Genomic DNA, 27346 nt, shown 5'->3' on the forward strand with positions numbered 1-27346 from the left:
CCCCTTTGGGAATGGCCTAAAGACACTAGTCAGTGGCACTGCTCCGGAGGGATCAGTCTTGTTTGAGTCTCTGAAGCCACCCTCAACAACACAAGAAATTGAGTCGGTGATCTAGTGGCCATATTCCAGTACCATGCACACAAACAAAAAGTGATATATTTATGTGCAATGTCGCCATTCTCACCTGCACTTTCAAAATCTTCCATCCAATTAACAACACCAACAATACAGACGCTGCAATAAAGCCATAATCTTTAATGCTACAACAACATTCCAACATGTGCCATGCTGCATTTTTCCACCATCAAAAGTTAAACCACCAAGACAAGAAACAAAATCAATACATGATATATTATCTTGCTTTTCTGCCCTTGCCGGGCTTTTGACGAGGCTTCCCTCCTCCCCTGGCAGCACCGGCACCACCGTGTCGGAAACCTGGCTTCCTGCTGCCCTTTTTCCCACCAAAACCCCCACCAGCGTGTCGTTTCTTGCCCTGTGGTCCCCGCTCTTGGCGCGCCTCCCACTTGAGCTGCTTGACACCTGGAGAAAGAAAACAGAAGTTGGAAATAATTATTACTATAGATTGGCCGGGCCTAAAACAGTAACAAGAATGCTCTAACCCAGAATAAGAATTGTGTTCCGTATAACGCTATGTGTGAAGCATCATGGCGAAATCAGGCGCTTGTCAAAACAATGAAATCCGAGAAATTGGCATTTTTCGGCCAGTATGGACATTTTTAAAAAAAATTTGTTTTCTGGCTCAACACCTTGTATGTCCATGCAAAAACACTTTTATGTGTGGAATTTTGTGGAAAAATGTAGATTAAAGGTACAAAAAATGTAAATTTGCAGTTTCCAAGGACTCTTAAGCTATGGAAGTCACCAAACTTTGGTGGCTATTTTCTTGCTAATTCTCCTTCAGAAACGAGGCGACCCCTACCTCCTTCAATCGCAAATATCTCGACTTCTGTTAAAGATTTAAAAAATTTCTATCCAAAGCAAGGCAAATTAATAACCTTTAAGATGAAACCAATAACTCTATATGCCAAAACACTGACGAGCGCCTGATTCCACTGTGTGTTGACACATATAGTATGCAGTGGCACCATTAGCTTAGTCGAAATTATGCTGGACTTTGGTGCAGGCCCTGGTCCGAATACTCCAAGGGGCGTTATTGAACTTCAGTAGTTTGGGGGAGTTTTTAAGGCTCTCCATCCACATGGCTAAGTCCTATCGCAGATGAAAGACAAACTCAGAGGTCCCACCTCTTAAATAATCTTAAGGTGTTGATAGGAGCATTAAACATAACTACTTCTACAGTCTGCTTATAAAGTACAGTTGCTTGAACAACACCAGTATTCTAAACAGCTCATAAAAAGGGTGAAAAATTTCTTTTATACACCACAGCAAACAGGAGCAGATTGCCACCAAAAAAGACACAATAAGGACATTTAGCTGCTTCTGCAACATACTACTCCAAAAATACTTTTTGTATTAGAAATAAAACACTACCATGATGTTATATCCAGACAGAAGACATACTGCGTAATATAGTAAAATATAGGGTAAAGCGCATAGAGCTTGCTGTTGAGCAGGGGAATGTGCTACACAAATTCTATTTATTATTATTTATTATACTGTTACATTGAGAGAGGACATACCTGACTTGTCCTTGTTCCGGACATCATCAGCTCCGCCCAGAGACACGTTCCCAAGCTCTGCGTCTTCCTCCAGGAGGTGGGCAAACTCCTCCGCAGAAGCAAACAGGGACTCCATGCCTTTGCTGAAATGAAACGAATACACAAAAAAGTCAGAAAACTGAATGAGGAAGTGGTGGTAACTATACACATAAATCACATGCTATCAACTTTTCTTCGGTGTGAGTACTTATGAGCATTTACAAAGCAGAATGCATTTTTGAGTGATTGGATCTGCAACTTCCTATCAAATTCTACTTTTTTTTTGCCATTTTTGTGTAAGGCTGTCACTAGTTAATGTCACAGAATCATCTCCAAATTAACATTTTTGACTTCACATTCTCTGTGTGGGGTGGGGTGGTGGGCCAGCAGCTGAATGGCTGGTGAACTCAGTATTTAACGCATACATTGTATTTGTTATTGTAAGCTAAAAAATTAAAGGACCAATAGTGAAAAAAGTATCAGTTTATCAATTGTTCTATAAAGAATCTGATTCATCTTATTAAACTGAACACTACAAAACTGCAGTATCAGAAATGTTCGTACTTTAGAAATTTCTCCACACACAGGAAAGGCTGGGCTGTCAAACTAACAGACAGAAAATACAAGGATTAAGCCTTGGTTGGAACATCTTAAGCCTTGGTTGGAACATCTTAAGCCTTGGTTGGAACATCTTAAGCCTTGTTTGGAACATCTAACAACATATCTAAAGGGCCTGAGTGATTTTCAAACTCGTTACAAGCACCTAAAAATATAGAAATACACACCACAAAGCAAGGATTTCATCACAGGAATAAATAGACTGACAGAAATATCATCCTTCACATAAAATTAATACTTTCCCCTTTAAAAATTCCTTCTATCACTGTTATAAGGGGGAACAGTCCCTTATTTTCTTTGTCAGAACAAAAAGCATGAAATATAATGAGAAACTTTCAATGGACATACACTTGTCTCGGTTTCACATTCAAGGCACACTTACCCTTTCTTCTTTTTCTTTGTACTGCCCATAGGTTCTAAATCAAGAACTCGCTTGCGTTTGCCTCCACTTGGCTTCATCATCATCATTTTCAGTTCATCTGAAAAAACAAAACAAATCCAAACACTGAGTTGAGTTACATCCCATTCAACACAACAAAGTGAAGAAACTAAAGATAGGACTCACACTTGAGCTGGGAGAAAGAGCCAACAAACTTAAAAGGAAACGTCCTAGCTTAACTTATGATACCTTTTTGGATATACATTGAGTAATAATAACGCCAAGTAACGCCGCATACAATGTTGATTTATCTTTAGAGGTAAAGAAGCATACCTGACAAAGAGAGGCATATTACAGTGGAGGAGGTAAACAAAAGAGTAGAAACGCAAAAAGGGTATGGTTTTTAATTTTAGTAAAGAGTTTTACAGCAATTGCAATACGATTAGGTTATTCAAGTGCCGAAGATTACAGGTGTTACAAGAGACAAAGAAACAAAAAAAGCTGGAGAGGTAAGGATGAAAGATGTTTGATAGGAAAGGAGCAAACCACATCAGAACAATCCCCAGGCACCCATGCGAAAAGGGTACGAGAGAGACATATGAAAGTAGAAGAAAAAGAAAAACATACAGCTCAGGAGAAAAAAAGGATAAAGGGGATAGACAGCAAGTGGGCACAAAGACAGCAAGGTGAAAGAAAAGAAAGAGAAAGTAGAGAGCGTGACTGCTGGCTACCTCAGTATTACAAAGCTTTATCTGACATTTTGGGTTGTCTTGAGTTACTATGACCATGAAGTCAGAAACCAAATGTTTTATTTGCTGTATCAATATCGTAAGGTTGTTCGGAGTCATTATCAAGATATTCAAAGAATTGCATTCGAAAATGCTTGACATGATGTGAAACTCAAAATCTTTGACATCAAATTTCTCAAAACTAGGTAGGGCATACAGAGCAGATAAAAACGTTTTTATTCTAAGGCAATGTGATGTTCTACTACTTGCCATCTTCGTCGGGAGAAAATTCCTCATCATCATCCCCAGCTCCGATGCCATCCTCATCTGCTCCAAACCCGTCAAATCCAACATCGTCATCAGAATCCACGTCATCATCATCATCACCATCATTGCCAGCAGCTAAACCAGCCATCTCCTTCTCAAACTCTGCTGCCAGCTCATCATCACCAACATCCATTTCTTCATCGTCATCATCTTCATCATACTCATCACTGTCTTCTGATTCTTCTTCCACTTCTTCTTTGCCTTTTTTAGATTTCGACATTTTTTTGTCGCTGCAAAAGAAAGGAAATGACTGAATTAGAACAGGTACAAGAAATTATACAATTTGTCTTAAATGAGGTGCTTGCTTGAATAACAATGAATGTGACAAAAATAACGAAGTCCACGATATATCTCTCTGGTATACAAGTCCTCAAAGGGACTCAAAGATATGATACAGCAGGCACTGTGCAAACATAAAATATGTATTGGTAGTTTTCAAATGGTGAAGACAACGTACCAGAAGCTGCTGCTTGACTTAACCTTAAAGACAGGGAAAAACTTGAATTTCCACTCTTATTTATTTCTATGATATTCAAAGTAGCACAGGCATAGTGGTGATAAGTGGTCATCATTGTACCGAGTCTAACAAAACCTGACTTTGACTGGGACAATATTCTAAGCTGGCAAGTTTGGGCCTTTTAACCTCAGTTCTCTGCATTCTAGCCCATTTGCTTTGCTTCTTCCTGCAGGGCATTAAAAACAAATTATACAAGGGGAGAACAATTCATAGCGGGAGCATGGATCTTTGTTCTTAACAAACCTTCACCAACAAAAGATTGTCTCTGGAATAGTGACTCGTCACTTTCAATACCGCAGGGTCATATAGTGAAAGACCCTGGAGTACCGCACCGATCTAGAAGCCAACAAAATAATAAGGGTACTTTACAAAAAAATTCATTGAAACAAAAGTCATTGACAGATTTATATGAATTTTCAAGATATATTCAGAAATAATGTACTTAATAGAAAAACCTTTTTTGTGACATATAGATCTAGACATCATGACAAAACTCCCATTCTATTTGGAGAGGGTAGACACGCCCACCTGAATTTCTATCACCCCTATGCCTGGACCTGCCAATATTACCTGTTGAGGGTCCTGCATCACCACTAGATCTAACACACGAAGAAACACGACGAGCTGGAACTAGAACATTTCTGAATCTGTCTATGTCACTGTCAGGCTCTACATCAGACAAATTGTCAAGATAAGACCAACCGTCATCACTACAATCACTAAGCTCTTCGCCTGAATCAGAGGCATAGCGATCTGGGATTGACGAAGTCATGGTAGAACAAAAAATGTAAAAAAACAAAAAAACCATCACAGCCCAAGAAACGCGCTAAAAAAAGTCACAGCGTTACATCAACGATTCAGCTATCACATAGAGTGATTTCCCTTGATATTTACTTCTGCGAAGAAGTTCCGCTCATTGTTTAATGTGCCTGGTCATGTCGGCAACTAAAGTCGCCAGCGGTAGTGAGCAGAAATTACAGGCCCGTCGACGGTACTGTAAGTGTTAATAATATCAGTTCATCATCTCACCTGGCAAAGTCTAGATCCAGATCACCAAAGTCCCCAATATCTGCCTCTCTCTCAAAGCCACCTAGTAATAGATGATAAGACCTTCCATATCAGAAATGAAAAAAACATGAAAAGGTGAGAATTGCAGAAAGGATTTATTCAACAAAAAAAGAATAAAAAAGTTATAAGTAAACTTTAAAAGTATTTTATTCATCTGAAAGTATACAACACGCATATGCGGTAAATAATTCTGCAACTGAATAAGAAAATTATTTTCAGTCTCTCAGGGTCTTCTAACGAACTTCTCTCAAAAACAGAAAGAAACTAATAATGGAGTAATGTCTCGCACAAATTTTAAAAGGACCCATTGTGATTTTTCTGAACATCCTTTCCTGTTAAACAATCCAAGTGGAAAAAATAACTTCCCACTCAAACAGAGACAACTCACTGAGAAAAGCGTCAAACTCAGTATCAGAGACACTGCCAGCATCACTGCCATCATCACCGGCATCCTTTTTCCTTCTGGCCCGTTCGATGAAGTACCTGGAAACAGCAAAGAGGATTTTTTTTATAAAACTGATAGCTGAATCTAACATATATTTGTGACATATGTGATGAATAAAAAAAAAAGCATGATAGTAAAACAACGATGTAAAAAAAAATAAATTTATACATAACATTTTTAAAATGGTATTTGTAGACAGTGTCGTACCACAATGTCCATGAAAAGCATACAACAATAGCAGAAGAATGTTCAAATAAATTCAATTGGAAGGCAAAAGCTGAAAAAACTATGCAATAACTTTTCTATTGAAGATGAATATCACCAAGGAAAGAAGAAAGGGTTGAATAGTTTCACGGAAGAAATAAACTGCACAGAGTCCTTGAATTGGGAAAATCAATACTGTATAAAGCTAATTTCTACGTGTCATTTCACTACCTTACAATGACAAAGTTCTGCCTAACACTTTTGGCCGTTTTGAGTTACTACGACCATGGAGTCAGAAACCAAATGTTCTATCTGCTCCATCAAAATCGTAGATTATTAGGAGTCGTTGTCAAGATACTCAAAGAATTTCATTCGGTAAAGCTTGAAATGTTGTGAAACTTAAAATTTGTAACATCAAATTTCTCAAAACTAGGTACTGATAACTAGAAAGAACTTTGTAATTCTGGTGTAGCCATTTCTAGTTGAGCAATTAATGCCATTGCACTCTCAGTCCTTGTCCTCAAATCTGTGGACTGACTGACTCACCTGTGGAAGAATTTATCCTCCTCTGCCACATCTTTCTCCTCCATTTTGAGGAAGTCTTCAGAGTTGACCGGCACAGCCCTCACTCCTGACGGTCGGACCTTCTTGAACTGTTTAAAAGCATTGCTTGTTTGTTCTGAAGACAAATAATCCACACTTCATTCAAATTCAGTTCAAACTCGATTCATTTTCTTCAAATCATTTTCTTCAAATCATTTTGAGTATTTTTTTTCTTTAGCGATTATTTTTCAACAGAAACTTTGTCCTCATTGCTGATGATCAAATAAAAAGATAAACCAAAATAACAGCCTTTCATCTCAGATGTGGATTAGATGACAACAGGTAAAAGAGACAATCAGCAAATTTTGAAATCAAGAGCCAATTTCTGACACAAAAACTCAAACTACATAATACATTCTTTCCTCATCATACAGTTTATCACTCAAAACCTCATCTGTCATGCATGGTAGTCATTTCATCTTTATTGTTCTGGATGCAGAATAACTTCAACATCTAAAAAAGTTCTTACATCACATACAGCAGAGAAACTAATCTAGATGGTTTTAGTAAGCGTTTTACAGCACTTGCAACACAATTAGGTCATACAAGTGCCGAAGATTAGGTGTTACAAGGAAGTAACAAACATAAAAAGAAAGAGGAGAGATAACGATATGATAGTTGTTTGATAGGAAGGAAGGAGCAAACCACACCGGAGCACCCACCAATCACCTACAACTAATCTAGATGCAGCTTCTCAAAAGTCTACACAAGAAGCATAAATAGCTCCCTTCGTATGAGAAAAAAAGATTCCTTTGTACCACAGCCCAAAACTCAAAACATTTGAGAGATCAAACTTTTCATTTGAAAATAACACAAATAAATGGAAACTATTCTAAAGGTCAAACATCATACTCTACTCAACCATATCTCTAGACAAACTTTAATCCCACCCCCTAAAAAAACAACAATTAATTAATCATACATATAAAATAATCAAAGAAAAACCAATAACAAAAAATCCCCCCATAAAACAAATACTCACCCAAGTTCTTCTTTGGGTTTTTATAAACAAATCTATCCAGAAATCGGATGAGAGTGAAGTCCTTCAGTGGATCGCCATCATACTTAATGGTCTCCCCCTGAAACACCAACAATGCATACATTAGAGGTACAGATTTACCAATATATTTTTTATATGTCCTTGATCATTAATACAGGAGTGTCAACATTATTTTGTACTATTAGACAGACAGACAGAAAGGCAAACAGCAGAATGGGCGTCTATATGCACAAATTCTTACCACACATGATGAACAGGTAGTCTGATTTTGACCATTGGCAACTTCCGGTAGCATATGAAGAGTAACTAAAAGGAAACAAAAATTCTCCTGCTGTATCTTTTAAAAACTGAACTGAGCAGGAGATTAAATAAAATTTTGTGAAAAATTCAAGCATGAAGGCAAACAGTGGCAATCTGACAGACTGTATATACTTTGCACATCACACTGGTAGATAGGCACACAGATAGAACGTTTTATGTTTTAGTAAGCGTTTTACGGAACTTGTAACACAATAAGTGACGAAAATTAGAGGTGTTACATGAGAGTAACAAACACAAAAATGAAGGAGGAGAGATAAGGACAATAGATGTTTGATAGGAGCAACGAAGGAACAAACCACACCAGAGAGTGCACCAACCACCTACTCACAGATAGAACAACAGAAAAACAAACAGACTGGCTCAGAGAGGAAACATACCCTGAGCATCATGTCGGAATACAGGCGGACCGAGGGATGGTAGTGACGGTTCAGCTGCTGCAGCTCCCACACACACTCGGTCTCCGCCCGGCAGTACAGCGGGTTCCTGTTCAGGGGGTCATAGTCGGCTGAGCGACCTGAAGAAACAAAGGACAATCGTCACATATCGCATGAAAGTAGGTATTTTACTTCCACACTCAAATAAGTAAAAATGACCAAATATCCAACAGGTACAGAGTCAAACCCCCCCCCCCCCCCCCCCCCCCCCCCAAAGAAGAAGAAAAAAAATATTTTAAAAATATTTTTTTTTTAAAGCTAAATGGTTTTTATAGTAACTGCACCAATCTGTTTTTTAAGTTTTAGTAGAGGTTTTAAGGCGCTCGCAACTGCATAAGGTCATATGAGCGCCAGAAGATTAGAGGTGTTACAAGAGACTAACAAACATAAAAAAGAAGAAGGACGATAGATGTTTGATAGGAAAGAAGAAGCAAACCACACCAGAGCACCCGCAAACCACCCATACCAATCTGTGATTCATAGAACTATCATAGAGATATCTTAGTCTTAAAGTAATTTTATCTACGAACAGGACAGTTTGATCCTCTAGTCATAACATGAAGGATATCTTTCATATGCTGCAATGGTTTGAAAGATCGTCCTTGTCAAACAATTCCTTTCTTTCAGTGCGAGCGCGGAAGAGAAACAATCATCAACTCACCTTTACCACCATAATTGACTCGATGAATCCAAGAGCTTGGCCCCTGCTGTTTCTCTTTGTCTTTCTGCTGTGTCTGTCCATCATCTGCTTCTCCCTTGCTTTCCTCTTCCTCTCCATTCTCCTTGTTCGTCTCCCCTGTTCCATTCACAACTGCTTCCTCCTCATCCGGGGCTGGAAGATCTACAAACTTTTCCTCCTCATCATCCTCATCCTCCCAAACACCCTGAAGGAAGAATTGAAGAATTACTGATTTTAAAAAAAGAGAGATAAGAGACCTCTTTCTTTAACCTATGAAATCGATTTCTAGGAGTAAACCTTCAGCATTGAGACATGTGGTATCAGTAGTTCAAGCAGGAGAGTGGGGCATGTCATGTTGCACTAGCAGAGGAATTTTAGCTGATGCAGTTCCCCCCCCCTCCCCTCGAGACCTATCCCGAAGAGGTCACAGGGTCATCTCACTAACACAACTTCAGTTGGGCTGGTTTTAAATTGTCTGAGCTTTTCAACATATTTCTACTTTGAGGTGTAATGAGGTATTCAAAGTTTTTATAATTTCAAACACTCGGGACATGAAATTTTGTTTTTAATACTCAAAAAAAGAATGGAAATGTTAGCTTCTGAATTATTTCGTACTCCACTCTTGAAATTGGTCATGTTACATGATGACAGGTTTTAGAAGATCAGAACAAAAATCAATATTAAAACAACGCCCAGACAAAGATTGCTTTAATTTGATCATATGAATAGTAGGACATACATGCAAATTACATCCTTTAGGAAAATAAAATGCCACACTTTTGAACACTTATTCCTCATATTCAAAATGTGTCTGGCATTTTCTTTGATGCACTGTGATCACCTCACTTGATGTGGGGTAAATTGTTACAATCAATTAACCTAGATCTACCTTAAACATACACAATTAAGAATAAACTAACATCCTTCTTTTCAACATGAAAAATCACGAAATATTAGGACCCTGGTGGAACAGAAAAACAAGTGACAGTTTTCACTTTACCTTTGCTATGTGCTTGAAATCTATGAGACCAGGTTTTTCTTTCAAGATCTGAGGACAAAGAAAAAACAAAATTTAAAGCTCATCTATTAACAAGAGCAAGCAAGACCATAACGATTAACACATAGTTGATGAGAAATAAAACATTCAATAGAGAAAAGAAATGAAATATAGTGTGTGATGGTTAAGTAAACAGTAAGAGGAGTGCATGGCAACTTCACACAGAAAGATAAAGCAGTAGAACAACATGGAACATTAGTTCATTAATAATACATTTACAAGGAGCTTGGTATAACAGTACTTATAGGCTGGTGTTGTTGTCAAGAGGTAATACATTTCTTGAAAGCCCAGTAGGCTTACTTTATGCATTATAAAAAGAATTGGCACCATCAGAGCATCGTATTTTATCCCTCTTATTTAAGCAGCAGTGAATGGGCCACTGTAAAAAAGCAAGATCTGCTTGCTTGCTTCCCCCCCCCCCCCCCCATCCCCGGGGAAAAAAACCACAACAACAACCCCCCCCCCCCATAAAAAACCCACCCACCACAGAAAGCAGCACTTTGCTGATAGCCAGACAGAGATAAAATGATTGAAGCTTTGGAGTTATTAATCCTAACTCTGGCAAGTGGTTTCAACAAGAATGGCAGGGCTAATCAGCCAAAATGTGCACATGCTTTACAAATCAAATTTATGGACTTGCATCAAATAAAAACCCTACAAAAGTATATATTTTCTGAAAGATAATTGAATGAACTTTCATATTTTGCCTTTGAACATATGATTTGATTTAATTTACAAGGGGTTATGTAACTTTAAAATCCAAGATGGCTGGGAAAAAAAATTATATGCTCATTAGCATATTCACCAATCTAATGTATTTCATGTTATAAAAAATGTGAGATAGCAGAAACATGGGTTTTTCTATTACCTTTCAGAAAATGTATAGTTTTATAGGTTGAGAAGAACAGGTAATAAGTTATGACTGTTTCAATTTGTCATGTGGTCTGTTTCGAGTGCAGCTGATACTTGCTACTTTCATACCATACTCAACATAAAAACACTGTAAGTACAACCATGTGGTTTTCAGCAATCTGCTGGTAGACTGTAATAATTAGTATAGCAAAAGGAACCTACTTTACTCTATGGCTCTCCTTTTTCTACCCCTATTAGACTCCCAAAGGTAGTAGAATCTAGTGTTCCATTTGAAGAGAAGTTGGGGCAGGATGAGAACTGGTATCCCCTGGTATCCCCATTGTCTGTCAGATCTAATCCCAATTCTTGACTGAACACCAATAAATCCACCACTAACCGTGTCTGAATTACTTTCCCTAGTCAATTCACTTTCAAATGTATCCAAAAAAGATCGATTTTTGGCCATTTTAGACCCACATGAGTAGCACAAGTGATAGATCTACACTGGCATTAGTGGCTTGTGGCCTGATCAACAAGCTTTCAAAACATCTCTCTGTTTTGAAAGCAAAATACTCTTCTCTTAAGCCAGAATGGTAGAAATATTCTGATTGGTTGGAGGTTAACCTTTTAGCCAATCAGAAATCACTTTAAGAAGCCCCAAATATTTAGTTGGAAGGCAGAAGCAGCAGTTTACTATATGGTCCTATGAGATCGGCCCTGCCAGTTTCATGGCAGGAAATGGAAATGGGCCGATCTAATCGGCCCTTGCCAGAGTTAGGGTTAAACAATAACAATCTCAACAAACTCAAAAAAATTTCCTGTCTCGAAAAATGACCCCCCCAAAAAAGGTGCGAAGAGTCGTGTGCTCACCTGTGAGAGAAGGATGAGGACACCGCAGATGACCTGTGGGGGCTGCTGTGAGTACACCTGGAGGATTCTCTTGATGAAAGCCTGAGAGGGTTGGGGGGGGGGGGGGGGGGGAAGAAGATTTGCAATAATTTATGTTAAAAACGTTACACACATCAATGAACACAAACAAGATCAATCAGGACCAGGGTTGATTCGATCGCTCTTGTCACGATGAACCCAGGCTTTTTAATATTACTTTATTTTGATAGGTCTTAATAGCAATAGGGAAAAAAACGTGGAACTATGACAAGAAAAGGCTAACCTAAATAATCAATGCAACTTACTTGCAAGCAGAAATCAGATGCGGTTTAAAAATAATGAAGGAAGCACTAGCAAAAAAAACAAAACCATTGACTATCCTATGTTGTTTCAAGTAATCTAGATTTTTCGTTAATGCTAGTTCCTTTCTTTTTCATTCATCCTCAGTATGTCAAGAAGAAAAAAAAAAAAGAACTGTTAAATGTAAAACCAGAAATACTTTGAACAACCATTACGTTCTGAGATTATTATTATAAGAAGAACACAAAAACAGAGAACCACTAGTTACACAGTGGACAAAAAGCTAATTGTAGTGTACCTTAATCCTCCTGTCCACCAGGTCCCTCTTCAGACTTTTGAACAGCAGGTTCATGAAGATGGCTTGCTTGGAGGAGTTTTTCAGGGCTGGGTCTCCGAGTTTACGGTACAGGCTCATGTAGTACCTGTCGGACACACTGGTGCTGGGGACAGACATAAGGCCAGATGGTAAAGAAAAGTCCTTACCCATTTTGCAGTATAATAAAAGAAAATTTCAAAAGACCATATCTCAGAATTGATGCCCACCTTCAAAAACTAAGGTAGAGTCTGAGAATCCGTGAAATTCAAAAATTCTCTAATTCAAATGGACCTGCACTGTTATTCAATGTGTTACTAAGCTAAAGGTGGGATGATAGTTCGAGAGAGAAGGATGATAAGAACAGAAGTATCTATCATGTAGATATTACTAATAATAATAAATAGCATTTGTGTAGCGCATATCCCAGCTCAATAGCAAGCTCTATGAGCTTAATACCATATTATATTACCCCAGCAGCTCATAGAACACTCAGATACATTCTCAGCTTTCTGGGAAGCATAAAGAGCAAGCAGCTGATTAAGCGCTCAAACACTAACAAACTGACAAGAACACTGTCTATAGCTGGGTACCTCTTTCCACCTGGGTGAAGTGAGAAAATTAGGGTAAAGCGCCTTTCCCAAGGACACAATGTCGGGCTCCCAGCGGGATTCGAACCCATGCCTTTACTGTCTGAGAGTCTGACAGCCTAACCACTAGGTCATTGAAGCCCCTGTTTAAGTGAAGAGACATCTACAAGTAACACACAGCAACCCCTCAAAACCCACAACAGCCCCCAGCCACCCCCTCACCTGCTGTCCGTGACCTGGTAGAGCAGCATGAGGGCCTGTACCCCGGTGTGGAAGCCCACCTGTGGGATGATGCGGTACACGGCATTCATCTGCTGGGACAACTCCTCTTTTTCACCTGAGATTTCAAAATCAAAATGACAGAGCAATTCAGAATGACAGAGCCATAAACACATTTCTTTTTTTCTCTTAAAAAAAAAAAAATTAGTAAAAGAATCCTTAATGAAAGATATTAAGGTCACTGAGGTCAGTCCAGAAGTTTGATGTTACTCTTGAAGTTTAACAGGACACAGCAAAAAGCAAGGTTAGGACTTGCTCCCTATTATAAAATGGAGAGGTTGACAATAAGTGAGCTTGAGAAGCAACAACCAGATGTTTAAATGACGGCAGGTATGCTTAAGACAAGACCCCCCAAAAAAAGGAAGTCAGTAACCAAAGAAAAGAACAAAGCTTCCAAGAAGTGTTTCTGCATTTGCTTCAGCGAAAAGAATAAGGAAGTTTTTACCTTTGGCAAAGACATAAGCTCGATTCACTCCAGTCAGCAGGGCACTCATCATTTTGTTGTCCACCTCACCTTTCTGAAGGTACATCTATAGATAAAGAAAGGATGAGCTGTCATTGTGGGACAAGCATGACTGGTTTCTATGGTTTCTGTTCTTAATTCATATTATGTGAGACAAAAAAAAGCTTGTCTATCAAATTCTATCTCCTATAAAACACATGCCTTCATTAAATCTGGTTATAAATTTATAAAATAGCTGCAATACAAAAATAGCTTTCCAGTCATCCAAAGTAAATGCAATTCTAGTTTTTGGGCATATTACACTAAGTTACTGACTGGCCTTGTGTAAGTCAGGGAGACACACAATTTTGCAATTTAAACATCTACATATATAAAATACATTAAAAATTCACACTCTCAAACTGTCGCCTAAATGTTTACAAATCATCAAAGACAAGTTGAGCAATAACATGAGAACACAAAGACAGAAAATTTGATACAAAGAGACAGAGCAAAGACAAATACGACAACACAAATCATTTCATTTCACCTGGAAAAAGTAGAAATAGATGCTGATGAGTTCCGAGGCCAAGGCAGATCGGCTCTGATTCAGCCTCAGTTGACTCAGGAAGCAGATGGCGTAGTACCTGGGGAGGACCCATGCAAGTTGTCAACAAAATACCAAGCAGTAGCATTAAAATAGTTGTATTATATTCATTAGCACATCTAATTTAAGGCAGCATATCGCGACCTCTGTGCTTTCTTGTCATATCTCCATTTTTAGTAACAGTGAAAACAGTAGTTCATATCAAAGAGAGCTTAAGAAGAGTCACATTTTCACTGATTAAAGGAAATTGAGATATGACAAGAAAGCACTGAGGTTACAATATAGTAATAAGACAAATCGAAATGAGGACAAACAAAAATATAAATTACAATATACACGGTGCTATTGTAATGTACAAAATACAAAAGGAGAGAAATGCAACGTGACCGTTTGTACAGGTGATTGTCTTAGACAGGTGGCCATCTTACACTGCGGCACTGTACATGCAATGTACAAAATATGCAAGGAAAGAAATGTAAAGTGGCTGTTTGTACAGGTGATTGTCTTATACGGATGGTTATAAGAGCAGGTTTGAATGTATCAATATTATCATGACTACTCACTGTGCTCGCGAGGAGACATTGGCTCTGTGTAGCAGTTGCTTCACCTCACGCACAATGACCTGTATCATGTTTGGGTGTTCCTCCACTGAAAGGAGAGAGAAAAATAACAAACATCAGTAGAGAAAGGAGCCAAACTCACTTTGGGTTGAGAGAAAAGTGGGGAAAAATCATTTAGTAATAAGTCAAAAGGAAACTTAGCTCAAGAAAAAGGAATTCTATAATAGTACAAAACAACAAAAAAAAACAACAACTGCTTTTTACATTTGGCTTTGAATTTCTCAATGTAATAATATCTCTATGGAGTAAAAAATAAACATATGTAAAGGTGTATAGTATATACACTTTTGTGGATCATTTCATGGCTTCATTCTCCAGTGCTAAAGCCACATCATTAACAGTAGCCAGATGATACTGGTCTCTTTTCTTATGCAAAAAGATTAAGGACTCTGGGGGGTCTAATGTTATAAGAACTCTTTTTTTAAACATTACAATAAAGGAGAACTAAAAACCCAAAGAAAGAGGGTGATCACATTTTTAAAAAGCAGAAAATGGCAAAGCTGGGGATTTCCACATAGTGGTGCCAGAATAATCACAAAATGTCGTGAAAGGATGGCACTGAAACCAAAACATTTAAAGCAACAACAAAAAAATTGGAAAAGAAGAGAGGTCTTGGTACAGCGCACCAAAGAACCACAGGAACTGAAAGCAGGAATTCACCCGATATGCTAATCCTACATCTACTTCTAAAAGACTAAGACATACCCAATTTTGTCAGCAGATACATCGTCTTGGACTTGATAGCAGGATCTCCTAGTTTGTTTACCAACATTGGTAGTAGGACCTGAAAGACAGAAAGTTCATCAAATAAACTTTATTATCCCAATTTCTCTACACTTGAATAGTCTAAAAAAACCGGAACTATATATATAATCCTGGTCTTTTCTCGTCAATCATCTATTCAAGTTCAGTAAGTAACTGATTCAGGTCTACCTCTGCCACTTTTGCCTTCTATTTTCCCAGTGAGTGCATTCCAACATAAGGAAGTGTAACCACTAAGCAGTCATCCATTAACAAATCATACAAGTTGAAGCTTTACATCTTTTAACAAACAAACAAAATCACCCCAGAGGCAGGGCTTTCCCCCAGATATATATTTCTTACAGAGCGGGGATGGGATACAAACAATGTAACAAATGTCCAGACAAAAAAACAAACTTAGACAGTTGTCCATAAAAAAGATCAATCTTATCAATTAAGCCAATTATATATTACACTTGAATTACAATAGATATTAATCATTTATGTTCAGAGTTACACCTACTTATCAGTCTCACTCGTCACAGGTGTTACTAATACCTACTTATCAGTCTCACTCGTCACAGGTGTTACTAAGAAATGCTGCAAGGACTATTTCTGGTCAAAACTGATGACGTATAACGCTACTCACTGAAACCCAATATTCAAGTCAGCTGTTTCATCTAACAGCGTATATAAGCAAAACAAATAAAAAAAACCAAAAAAAACTAAACACATGTGGCCAAATGGTAGTATCTCATCAGTGGAATGCAGCACTTGATTTAAAATGTTCTCTAATTTAAAAAAAATACATTTACAAATAAAATAAAACTTTCAATGAATCCCCAATATGGGCAAATTTGGTTAGCAATTTGGCAAGTGCAATGCATGTATACAGTAATTCATCTAGATCACATCATACACAGTACAATACCACATCAATACAGATTTCACAAGCATAAAATTGCTGGTTGCCAGGGTGCAGTGCCTTGTGTTCCGGCTAAGGTGATCATGTCTTATACATTTTATTTGACTTGAGGTTATACTTGCTCTACAGGAAAAACTGTTATCTCGTTTCTTTATTCAGTAATAATCAACACTTCTGCAATGGGTACCAGCATGAGCAAATTCAAATACAGATTTCATCTGTTTATTCTTTCGATGGCATAAGTGTTTATATAAGCGACACCATGATTTTGAACAAAGATTTAAATTTCAGAGTCGTTTTTTTTCCATAAAATAAACAATAAACAAAGTTGCATGTTGCGACTCACATTTTCTTGCTCTGGTTTGCTGGACAGTAACACATGAATTGTAGCTGGAAGAGACCAATGGTAATAAGAATTTACAAATGCTCCTAAAACAAATCTGTAGTAAAAAGGCATTGTCTGAATTTTTTAGGTAAAGTTCTAAGCACAAAATTAAAGTAGAAGCTCTATCACAGCTTCCAGTACCATAAACATGTTAACACTCTTGCCATAAAGACAAGACATGAAGAATAGCATATATACATATATTAAGTGTGACATGTGCAAAACAATAATATATATAATCTGTTGTTTAAAATTATAAAATTATAAACAACTAAAAATGATAAGTAGTTCTAACATTACATGCCTTAATGAATTATGTGTCAAGACAAAGTTGTCAACACTACTGTAAAAGACAGCAAAACATAATTTCGCAAAGTAAAACTTCAATCATTCTCGGAACAACAATTTTCATAAAAATTCTTATGTCGAGGAAATATGTGAGTTTAATGCTAGAGATCACAAACTGTCCTATTCCACAGACAAGCTCCAAAGATATTTAAGCAAAGTCCTCAGATCTTACCTACTGCTTTTTCTTTTGTGGCTTGTAATGTATCAAAAGACAAGTCCTGCAAAAAGAATAGTACAACCAAATTATTCTCATTATCATCATCAATGCAGAATCTTTTTTAATAAACTTTACTCAGAATCAAAAATCATACTTTTAAGCTACAAACACTAAGACAGAGGGAGATGTCCCAAAATATGATTTCAGGCACAAAGGAGGCTGTTTATACTGGGATGGTAAAGTAGTTACAGCTGTTACTACAGTAGACTTTGTATGCTCTTCCACATGATGCAAGGTTAAAATTGGTAGGTCTTAAACAATTGTCTTTTGTGAGTGTAAACTTAAAAAAGAACATTTGCCGTACTTATCTGGGTGAGTACTGATGCAGGGTTTTTTTTTCATGAAAGCTTCATAAAAGACACAACTTAAAAGCAGAAAAGGTAAATAACATCCCTAAGTCATCTGAAGATGTGTTAACTTTGCAACCAGAAATGAAACCTGGTAGGAAATTCCACATTGTTTTCGCTTATTCCCTCATAAAAATCATGCTTTAAAAATGTTCATTCTTAACAAAACTTGATTAATACACAAAAACTGAACTTTTTGAGAGAAACTGTATGAATAAATTTATTCAGAGCACTCACACAACCAAGTAGTGTAAATACTTACCCCAAGAGTTTTGATGAACTGGGCGTATTTCTTCTTTAGCAGAGCCTCAAAGTGCCACATGAGCAACAGTTTGTCCCTCTGGTCTATGTTATTGCTGGTGATTTCACTCAGTTCACTCAATGGATTCTGGGAACCCACACAGACAGAATTTCTTTAAAATGATGTTACCAACACAGGTTGTCAGATCACAGTATGAGGGTCTCTATAAAAGTAGTCTATGTTCAAGGGGCCATAAGAACAGAGCGGGTTATTCCAAAAACACACATACGAATAAATATTGAGAATAGAAATAGAAAGAAGAAGAAAAAGAAGACTGTCTGATAAAAAATTGAAGGACAAACCACCACAATCTAGCAGACTTGATTTGCACAACTCAGAAAACACAACAGACTGAGGGTTGATCACAAAGAAATCTACAACATACCAAAGCAACCTAACTTTGAGACAATAAGGCATACGATAAAAAAAATATATGATTACTTCAAAGTAACAGAACTTTGACACAATAAGGGACACAATGGAAAAATAAGCAAATGACTATTTCATACGACCAACTTAAAAAAACAAAAAAACTTAGTATTTCCTCTGGATACACATCTGAACGCACATGATCAGACATGCATACGTGGCAAAGCAATTTATATTTTTCACTCCCCCATACTCTAACTGACAAAACTTGTTTCCAAAAAATAAAAGGATTTATTTCTTATCATGCCCACATTACCTGTTCAAATGGCCTCAGTTTCCTGTCATCTGGCAACAAGCCCGTCAAAAACAAATCACGTAAAGTATCTGAAAAGGGAGTCAAATATTTAAAAACATGCTCATGGAAAGTATCTGAAAAAGAAGTAAAACATTTAAATACAAAATATCTGATTGCACAATTTCATCGAGCACGGCTTACCAACTTTGCAAAACCCAATCAGAGACACCCATCGTTATAATATCAGAATTACAAAACAAAGAACAAAATAACATCAACTGGGAGAGGTTGTATTGCAATATATGCGAAATGGCTCTCAAATTCTGGATCGCTAAATTCAGAATAGTCCAGGAAAATTCAGGACAGTTGACAAGCTTGTCAAACATACTACAGAACGAAATTGCTCTGTCTTGTACCTGATTCACAACAGACAAGACTCCATTTCATAAAGAGAACTTCTTAGACGCTGCCCAGAGGCCACAGTTCACAAAACTTACTTATTCAGCTATTCTACCTCAAGTCTTATTAAAGAAAAAGCACATCGCAAAATTTATTTCTCACATCAACAGCAAAGAGATGAAGAATTACAAACTGAAAAAACACAACCATACTTCACTGCTTTATTTCATTTTACAAGAAATATCAAAATCACTAAAGACTTCTGCCAGATGAAAATTAGCAGGTATGCAGTCTGTAAGTAACATTATTTTGTTTAGCATAGCAAAAATGAAAACAAGCGATATCTTTCAGACAAAATTGCCAAAGCACAAACCATAGTGCATTGAGGAAAAAAAAATATTAGATTTTGTTTATCTAGTACATGGAACTGCTAAAATAAATTCAATAAAAATGAACGTGCCCACATGACAGTGTTGCACTAGGTTCAATAGAAAAAGACCCACATTTTCACTTTGAGGGAACATAACCAACAGTCTCAAAAACTTACCAAGAGTTTGTGTTGGTGGCCTAGTGGTTAAGCAACTGGACTCGTAATCGTGAGGTTTTGGGTTCGGGGGTTTGAGCAGTGGGCCCGACATTGTGTTCTTGGGAACGGCACTTTACACGAAATTTCCTCACTTCACCCAGGTGGGAATGGGCACCCGACCATAGACAGCGAAAGATCTTGTCAGTATGTTAGTGTTTTAGCGCCTATAAATGGCTGCTTGCACTGTATGCTTCCCAGAAAGTTGAGGTTGTTTCAAAATGCTCTCAGGGGTGAAAATGGTATGGGTTTAATGCCCCTATCAACACTATTAGGTTATTTAAGGGGCAGGACCTCCTAGTTTAACGTCCGTCTCCGATAGGACCGTGCCAAGTGGGAAGTTCGTGTAAAGTGCCTTTCCCAAGGACACAACGTTGGACCGAGCTGAGGCTCAAACCCCTGAACCCACAATATCACGATTACGAGTTCGGTAGCCTAACCACTAGCTCTCAGGGGTAATAGTATAGATTGTGAAGCGCATAGAGCTTGCTGTTGAGCGGGGAATTGCGCTATACAAATGCTATCTATTTTCTTCTTCTGTAGAAAAGTACTGGTACTCTCTCTCTCTCTCTCTTCTGGCACTGTGGCGTCATAAGTGGCCAGCAATGCCGACAGCATAGAGAAACTTTACACTCTCTCGGGGGTCCTTAAAAAGTGCTGAACGTTGGTCACTGGAAAGTCCTAACTGATACTCTCATAATATAAGCCCTGTAGCCAGCACAGACTTACCAACAGCCATCATGGACTCTCTCCTGCCCTTCTTCCCTGACATAGTGCCCAAAGTGTCCACACTGCCTAAATTGTGCAAGGGCGACTCCTGAACCAGCAGAGTCAGGGCCGCCATTTTGTCGGTGAGGGTGCCAGATGAGAGGACAGTCTTCAGCCAGTGGGCCTCGGACCTCTTGGAACTCTCTCGCTCTGGACAAAAAAAGGAGACAAAACACCTTGTCAGAGAATAACAATATTCTCACCAAACGACTAACGCAACACAAAACTAAAAAAAACGTCACGCAAGTTAGAAGTATCAACTCCTGTCTATGAAGGAGTAAAGAAAAGATGTCTAAAGCTTTTCAAAATATGCCTGTGGTTTGATATACAATTCAATTTGGTGGATGAACATTTGAACTCTCCTGCCGACCTTGATGCACAACTTAAAGAGGGCTTCTAACTGAGATCAAACAGTGGGGGAAATGAACCGTCAAACAAAAATTCAATAAAAATGAACATGCCCACATGATAGTGTTGCACTAGAATCAAAAGAAAAAGACCTGCATTTCCACTTTGAGGGCACATAACCAACAGTCTCAAAAACTTATCAAGAGTATCCTTGAATGAGCTGAACTTACGTTTGGTGTAAAGGGAGATCTCATCAGTCAGTAGCCTTTGGGCTAACTTTTCAGCCTCACTGACTAATTTTGCATCTGGAAGACTTGTAACCTGGGAAGGCTGCAGTAATGAAAAGGAAGACTAAATACATATCACTGATAAAGAACGAATTTACAAAAAAATACATGAATAGATAACTGATGTGTCTTGTTGGTGAAAGTACAAGTAGGCCTATTATAAGCCACAACAAGATAAAAATTTAGAAATTTCAAATCTGGATGAAGTTCTTGGTCCCTGCTAAAGACACAAGAGTGAGAGGAGAAGAAAAACAAGGAGAATCAAGAAAAAGAAAAAAAAAGAATGAAACCAACTCTTACGATTTCAGCGGCACAGTCGTATCAGTCAGTTACTTGGAAACCTACAATTCATTAATGTGAAAGCAACAATAAGAAGCATAAATTCAACTCCTGAGCTAAGCACAAGAAGAAAAAGATGGAACCTGATCCCTTACACTCCAATTACATCACACGTCAATCCACGAAATGGTACTTCAGGGTAAATGAATGAGTTGACTTTTCTTCATTTAGATTCTATAATAAACTTTCCCAAGTAGCACATCATTTTAGTACACAGAAGCAAAGCTTGAATAATAAAACTGAAAAATTCAACTTTAGATAAATCTGCACGTTTAAATTTACACAGAAACTAAATAAGGACAGTTTTCAACTCAAAACATTGATAACAATACTCTGAATCAAATTACACCAATGGAGATTTTAATCCTATCTGTACGTCATGTTTTACTATCGTACCCATATGATGCGGGGAACTTGGTGCCACCACTTCCCATAGAGGAAATTTGCTCGTTAATCCGAATGCTTAGTATAGCAGTCTGTCAAAATGATTTTTTGGGGAAATACTGAAAGTTTCAAAGAAATCTTTGTACTAGAAGTATTCTAAATGTGAAGAATACAACCCTGGGGGTACAAAATGATCCTAGGGTGTACGGGTAGGGTTAACCAGTACTTTCTAGTAGTACACCTGTACTTTCAAAACAAAACCTTCGTTCGAATGAATCATTCAAATTGAAGAACACCCTTAAAACCATCACTAATTTTATGCCTGTAAAACTTGGTAAAGAAAACATTGGGCTATAAATATTCAGAGCCACAGTTTTTAAAAGTCAAATATGTGAAACATTGAACAGTCATCAGTGGTCTTCATCGTTTGCCAACACACAACTAAATGTAAGTCTAAAAACTTGGAGGAAAAAACAGTTGCAGACCTGTTCTTCTCTCCACATTTCTCCTGTCTTCAGCAACAAGTACTTTCTTGATTTGTATGCTTGTAAGTACTTCAAAGATGAGGCAGAGCTTTTAACCACTGGACTCTTCATGCCATTTTTTTCTGAAGTAGGAATCTTCTTGTTGCTAGCAGCATCATTTTGCTTTGGAGTCTTAGGAAGCTTTTCAGTCTCTCCATTGGCTTTACTTGATCCAGCTGCTCCTTTCTTCTCTTTCTCACTGCCAGCAGGAAACGGTCGGTGTTTCACCACTCCAAGTTTGTCTAGAAAGCTTGAAATCTGGGATTGGGGGGGGGGGGGGGGGGGGGAGATACAAACAATAAAAATATAAAAATGCAGCTGACAGACACTAATTCACAAAAAAAGAAGAGATAAAACATCAACTTGGAAAATAATGTACAACCGTATCAGCACAGTAGACAAATAGATATATTTCTTGCTTATCTCTTGACTCTCTTACTTTCTACAGTTGACAATGTTTCTTAATATAAAACAAAAAGGAATAACAAAGAATTTTCATTACAACCAAGTACTGTACCAACAGTTCTTCATAATTATTTAAAATGACAGGACAAAATTATAACCAATGGAACCCTCCTGTCCTTACAACTTGAAGGCAATTATATCAAACAAAGAGTAGGGGTTCTTGTGGTCAAGAGGTTACGTTTGCCTCTCTTTCAATAATTCCCAGGTTCGAATCCAGAGAGCGACGGAAATTTTTTTCTTTAAAAATTTCTCCCTTCACATCCTTTTCTGCTCTCTGTCAATGTTCGACCATCGGCCTTTGTCTCCACTTTCTGCCCTCCTCCCCTCACCTCCTTTGCCCCTTCCTCTGGGATACTGACTCTTTCTGCAGCCAATCCTTGACTCCTTATTAGTACTGGTTTTCAGCCACACCCCTGATCTTATGTTAGGTAAGATTCAACACCTAGACTTTAGATAAGGGCGAAAAATGTCGGAAGTCCTGTGTGCAAGCTGCCCTTGGCAGTCCTAAAATCGATAAGAGTAAGCTTCAGCCGCCACTCGGGCAAAATTCAAAATTCCTACCAAACTGAAAATGTTAAATGTGTCCTGCGCACTCGTATGACCTTTTATGCAGCTGTGTGCACCTTAAAACACTTACCCCCCCAAAAAAGAAAGAAAAAATAAAACATTGAGTGAAGGCAGGAAGACACAGGAGTGTTCCTTTGACTGAAGGAGTATCATTACAAACCGAGTTACCTCAGCAGAATCTATGTCATCTCCATCCGGGACTACATCCATGTCAGAATCTCCCTCACTGCCAACATCAATGCCCTGAAGCAGCACTTTATCTTTCTGAAAAAAAAAATATGCAAGTTTCAAAATGATTTATAAATGTTGAGCCCCTCAGCTGATTAAAAAAGAACTTGGCAACACTTGATAGAAGAAAGCCTCTCCATAATAAGAGAGACGAGAAAGCAAAAAGTAAAATGTACACTTAGGTCTTGCTCAGAATCTATCAATTCCTCTTAAAAGATATTCTGTGAGGCCCAGCATTATAACCAGCTAGCTACACTTTTCATTCTACAATGAAGAGGGAGGACAGCAGTACTATCCACAAAAAGCCACAACAAATCAAAGACCTTGACCTTATATATGACTGTTATATTTCTACTTTTTACAGACTCCTAATGACTAATGAAATGCCAACCATTCTGAAACTGCTCTGGGCAGGCATAGGCTACAGTGCACCCCAAAGAACTTGACAAAAAATGTAGGCCTAGGCCCAGGCCAATCTTTGGGTCTACAAATTTGAAGAGAGTTTAAAAATAGCCTGCAGGCCTAATTGTAAATTTCTAAAACTAAAAACTGTGGTCTGAAATAGAATTTCTTATAGGCCCCTATATATAGCCTACCCTACACAAGTACGCATGTCTTAAAAACTTAAAAAGCTACCTCTGGTAGTCAATAGAGTGAACCATGAGGTGAAATTAGTCTCTTGAATAGGGCCTGAAAAGAGAGTTTCTACTGCTATTATACAAGATCCAAAAAGTAACAATAAAACAAGTCAATTGTATTGACTAATTCAGTGTATGTAGGACCAGACTAGGAGAATTGGAAACTGGAAAGGCTGCAGCTTACACTGTCTCTAAAAAAAAAGGAGATGACTGTGACAGACAAAAAAAATGAAATGTAGGCTATCCTGGAAGTGACAAAGTGGCCAACATAATACTGGACATACAACCACTGTTGAGAGAGTGGCTGAGGCCTGACAATCTGCTTTAAAAAGACAATACGTTATACATGGACATGAGAATGATGAGGAATCATCAGGTTATTGGGGGTGCCCACATACACGATTGGATCGGGTCGATCTGGTAGTTGGGGCTAGCTAAATGGAGGCCGCAAAGTGGCTATCGTGGCACAAACCGATTGACTCAGTCAGTGACCTACAAAAACAAATGTGTTTGTTTTAAGGCAAGGCCTGCGAAGCGCGCGATCAGGTGGTTTGCAGCCAGTCACAAGGGCAAGGCTGAGTCACGTGTCAATGTTTACACTCAAAATCCAGTGGTGCCCTCTTTAAAAAAAGTGCAGTCTTTGCAAACAGAGTTACCCTACTCGTGCGACGAAGAACTAAAGCGAAACTAAGAAACTGTGCTTTTCCTATACTTCTTCTGAAGAAACGAAAGAGAGTTGCAACAAGGCCAGGGACTGCAGCACCATCTGAACCAGTTCACTTTTTGACCGAGTGAACTAGAGCTATCTTCTTATAATGACTTATGAAAGATCTTTGATTAGCCTATAGAAAGTTGTCAATGTAACTATTGTAACCAGGCTTACTTTACTTCCAGGTCATCGGGTACAATTGCGTTGCGGTGGGGTTGTTACGTTGTAGTGTGCACTGTTTACGGCATTACTAGATTAGTGAAGGAAGTGGCAATTCTCATCCGGGGTGAGAATAGAAAAACGATCTACCTCTCACCCTGGGTGAGACTTGCCAGCGTAGGCTATTCTCACCCGGTGCGAAACAAGACCTGCTTTTACTCATTTTGGAATACTGTCTATCGGTGTGGATGATCAAATTGATAAAAGCCAAGAAAAAATTACGTTATAGCACAAAAGTAAGCTAATTTGATCGTCTTCCAAGATGCTATGGCTATTTCACTGTTCGAATCGAGCCGAACTACGCGGGTCGCCATTTTGTTTTGCCCGGAAGTTCTCGCAAGATCTACTCCTCCCCCCTCTCTCTCTCTCTGTCTCTTTCTGAATACTGTCTATCGGTGTGGACGATCAAATTGACCAAAACAAAGTTAAAAAATGATATTAAAACACAAAAGTAAATTAATTTGGTTGCCTACAAAGATGCTACGGCTATTTAACTTTTCGAATCGAGCCGAGCTACGCGGGTCGCCATTTTATTTTGACCGGAAGTTCTCGCGCTACTCCTCTCTCTCTCCACTGCCCACAGACAAAATTGTACGCTTTTACTTTTAGTAGGCTACAGTTGTAATGGAACGTTTGTTCACGGCACAGAATTCTACAATTTTTCTGTTATCACAGTGTAGAATTCTGTGGTTTAGGGTGAACGCAAAATTTTTTGGCCTAGATCTAGGCTATAACGTTGAACGCGCATCGGGTGAGAATAGCCAAAAGACTCGCCTGCACTATTCTCATCCTGGGTGAGAATAGAGGTGGCCTTAGTCTTAGTGAAACCACCAGAAAACTATCCGACCCGATCAGCTCTTGCTAGTGAGCACCCCCTAGATCTATTATCTATCAGGATGATGATTTAGACTTTAGATCTAGATTTCTAGATCTAAAATCTAGATCTAGATCTAGATTCTAGCCAGGATTCAGGCCATTGCCATCATCAGGCATGGCCCCATCATCACAGCATCGCCCCGGACAGACAGTAGTGTAGAAGAGAACAATTAATTCGTAATTTTGAGACTCCTCTGATAAATTTACCGGTTCCATCAAATCGTCTATAGGGACTGCTTCTTCGTCTTGAGAATCAAGCATTTTCTTTTTTACGCGCTTAGCTTTTTTCTCCGTATTCTTTTTCGGTTTCATCTTCGACTTGTGAGACGTCGGCTGAGTTGATGCCATGTTGTTTCGAGGATTTTTCACCAGAGTTACCTTTCCCTTGTTTAGAATCATTGGTGCGTTCACTAGTGCTTGGAACGTTTTCCAGGGTTGTTTTTTTGAATTTGTATCCATCAGTCCGGTAAAAACATTGATCTAAGAACTAGAAAATAATAGATATTTTAGTAATGATCATTTTATATAAATATTGAATTTTATCAAGGAAATTCAGATTTGAAACTACTATTAAATGTAAAAGATAGAAAATTATCACCCGAAGAATTCGTTCATTCAACTAAAGAACACCCGTGAGGCTTGACTTGCTGACCGACCTTGAAGGCCAAGGTGACGATACAGTTGAACCCCCTCAACTCAGAATCCTTCAGCCTGCTGACTGGCCTTGAGTGTGAAGCGGTGGTATTGAGATCAGCCGGCCAGGAACTTCTTCTCTCCGTTGGTAGCTAATAGCTATTTTTTCCTTTACAAGATGGCCAAACCACAGCAAGATGCTGATAGGCGTAGGCAAATTAGTATCAGAGGAATCGCCCCTGTTGAGAATGTTGCAACTATCAAGAAATCATTCAACAGACATCTTCACTACACACTTGTGAAGGACCGAAATGTTGCAACTCCGAGGGACTACTACTTTTCCCTGGCTTACACTGTCCGTGATCATTTGGTGTCTCGCTGGATTAGAACACAGCAGCATTACTATGAAATTGACCCTAAGGTAAGTAAGTGTAAACAAGTGTCTCTCCTTAGTGCACATTATTTTTGTAGCCTAATGTGGGTAATCAACAAGCCGACAAA

The 27346-nt window shown here is 38.3% G+C and overlaps 1 protein-coding gene across 2 annotated transcripts; it reads right to left on the bottom strand.

Moving 5' to 3' along the window:
• Nucleotides 1-231: 231 nt before the first annotated feature.
• LOC101859185 (CCAAT/enhancer-binding protein zeta) lies at nucleotides 232-27346 on the bottom strand. 2 transcript variants are annotated; one of them, XM_005103650.3, is made up of 27 exons: nucleotides 26420-26759; nucleotides 23711-23806; nucleotides 22472-22768; nucleotides 21207-21306; nucleotides 20590-20778; nucleotides 18900-18967; nucleotides 18176-18301; nucleotides 17522-17567; nucleotides 16963-17006; nucleotides 15656-15734; nucleotides 14894-14978; nucleotides 14274-14370; nucleotides 13727-13811; nucleotides 13225-13339; nucleotides 12398-12539; nucleotides 11782-11862; nucleotides 10003-10050; nucleotides 8985-9207; nucleotides 8267-8403; nucleotides 7551-7647; nucleotides 6512-6644; nucleotides 5705-5799; nucleotides 5278-5338; nucleotides 3675-3961; nucleotides 2680-2776; nucleotides 1662-1783; nucleotides 232-540 (listed from the first exon to the last, which is right to left on the bottom strand). In XM_005103650.3, the coding sequence occupies exons 1-27, from the start codon at nucleotides 26669-26671 to the stop codon at nucleotides 353-355; spliced, it is 3390 nt and encodes a 1129-aa protein (XP_005103707.1). In that variant the 5' UTR covers nucleotides 26672-26759; the 3' UTR covers nucleotides 232-352. The 2 variants fall into 2 exon arrangements, with proteins under 2 accessions (XP_005103707.1, XP_035827033.1); XM_035971140.1 differs by lacking the exon at nucleotides 26420-26759 and adding an exon at nucleotides 26869-27346 and having other exon boundaries at nucleotides 335-540.

Source organism: Aplysia californica, unplaced genomic scaffold (assembly GCF_000002075.1).
Source record: "Aplysia californica isolate F4 #8 unplaced genomic scaffold, AplCal3.0 scaffold00384, whole genome shotgun sequence".
NCBI lineage: Eukaryota > Metazoa > Mollusca > Gastropoda > Aplysiida > Aplysiidae > Aplysia > Aplysia californica.

Excerpts from the sequence above, each read along its gene's own strand:
- LOC101859185 (XM_005103650.3), bottom strand. The coding sequence starts at position 26,671 with ATGGATACAAATTCAAAAAAACAACCCTGGAAAACGTTCCAAGCACTA. Across the intron at positions 15,735-16,962 it reads GCAAACCAGAGCAAGAAAAT|GTCCTACTACCAATGTTGGT; the intron begins GTGAGTCGCAAC and ends TCTGTCTTTCAG. Across the intron at positions 7,648-8,266 it reads ATTCCGACATGATGCTCAGG|GGGGAGACCATTAAGTATGA; the intron begins GTATGTTTCCTC and ends TTGGTGTTTCAG.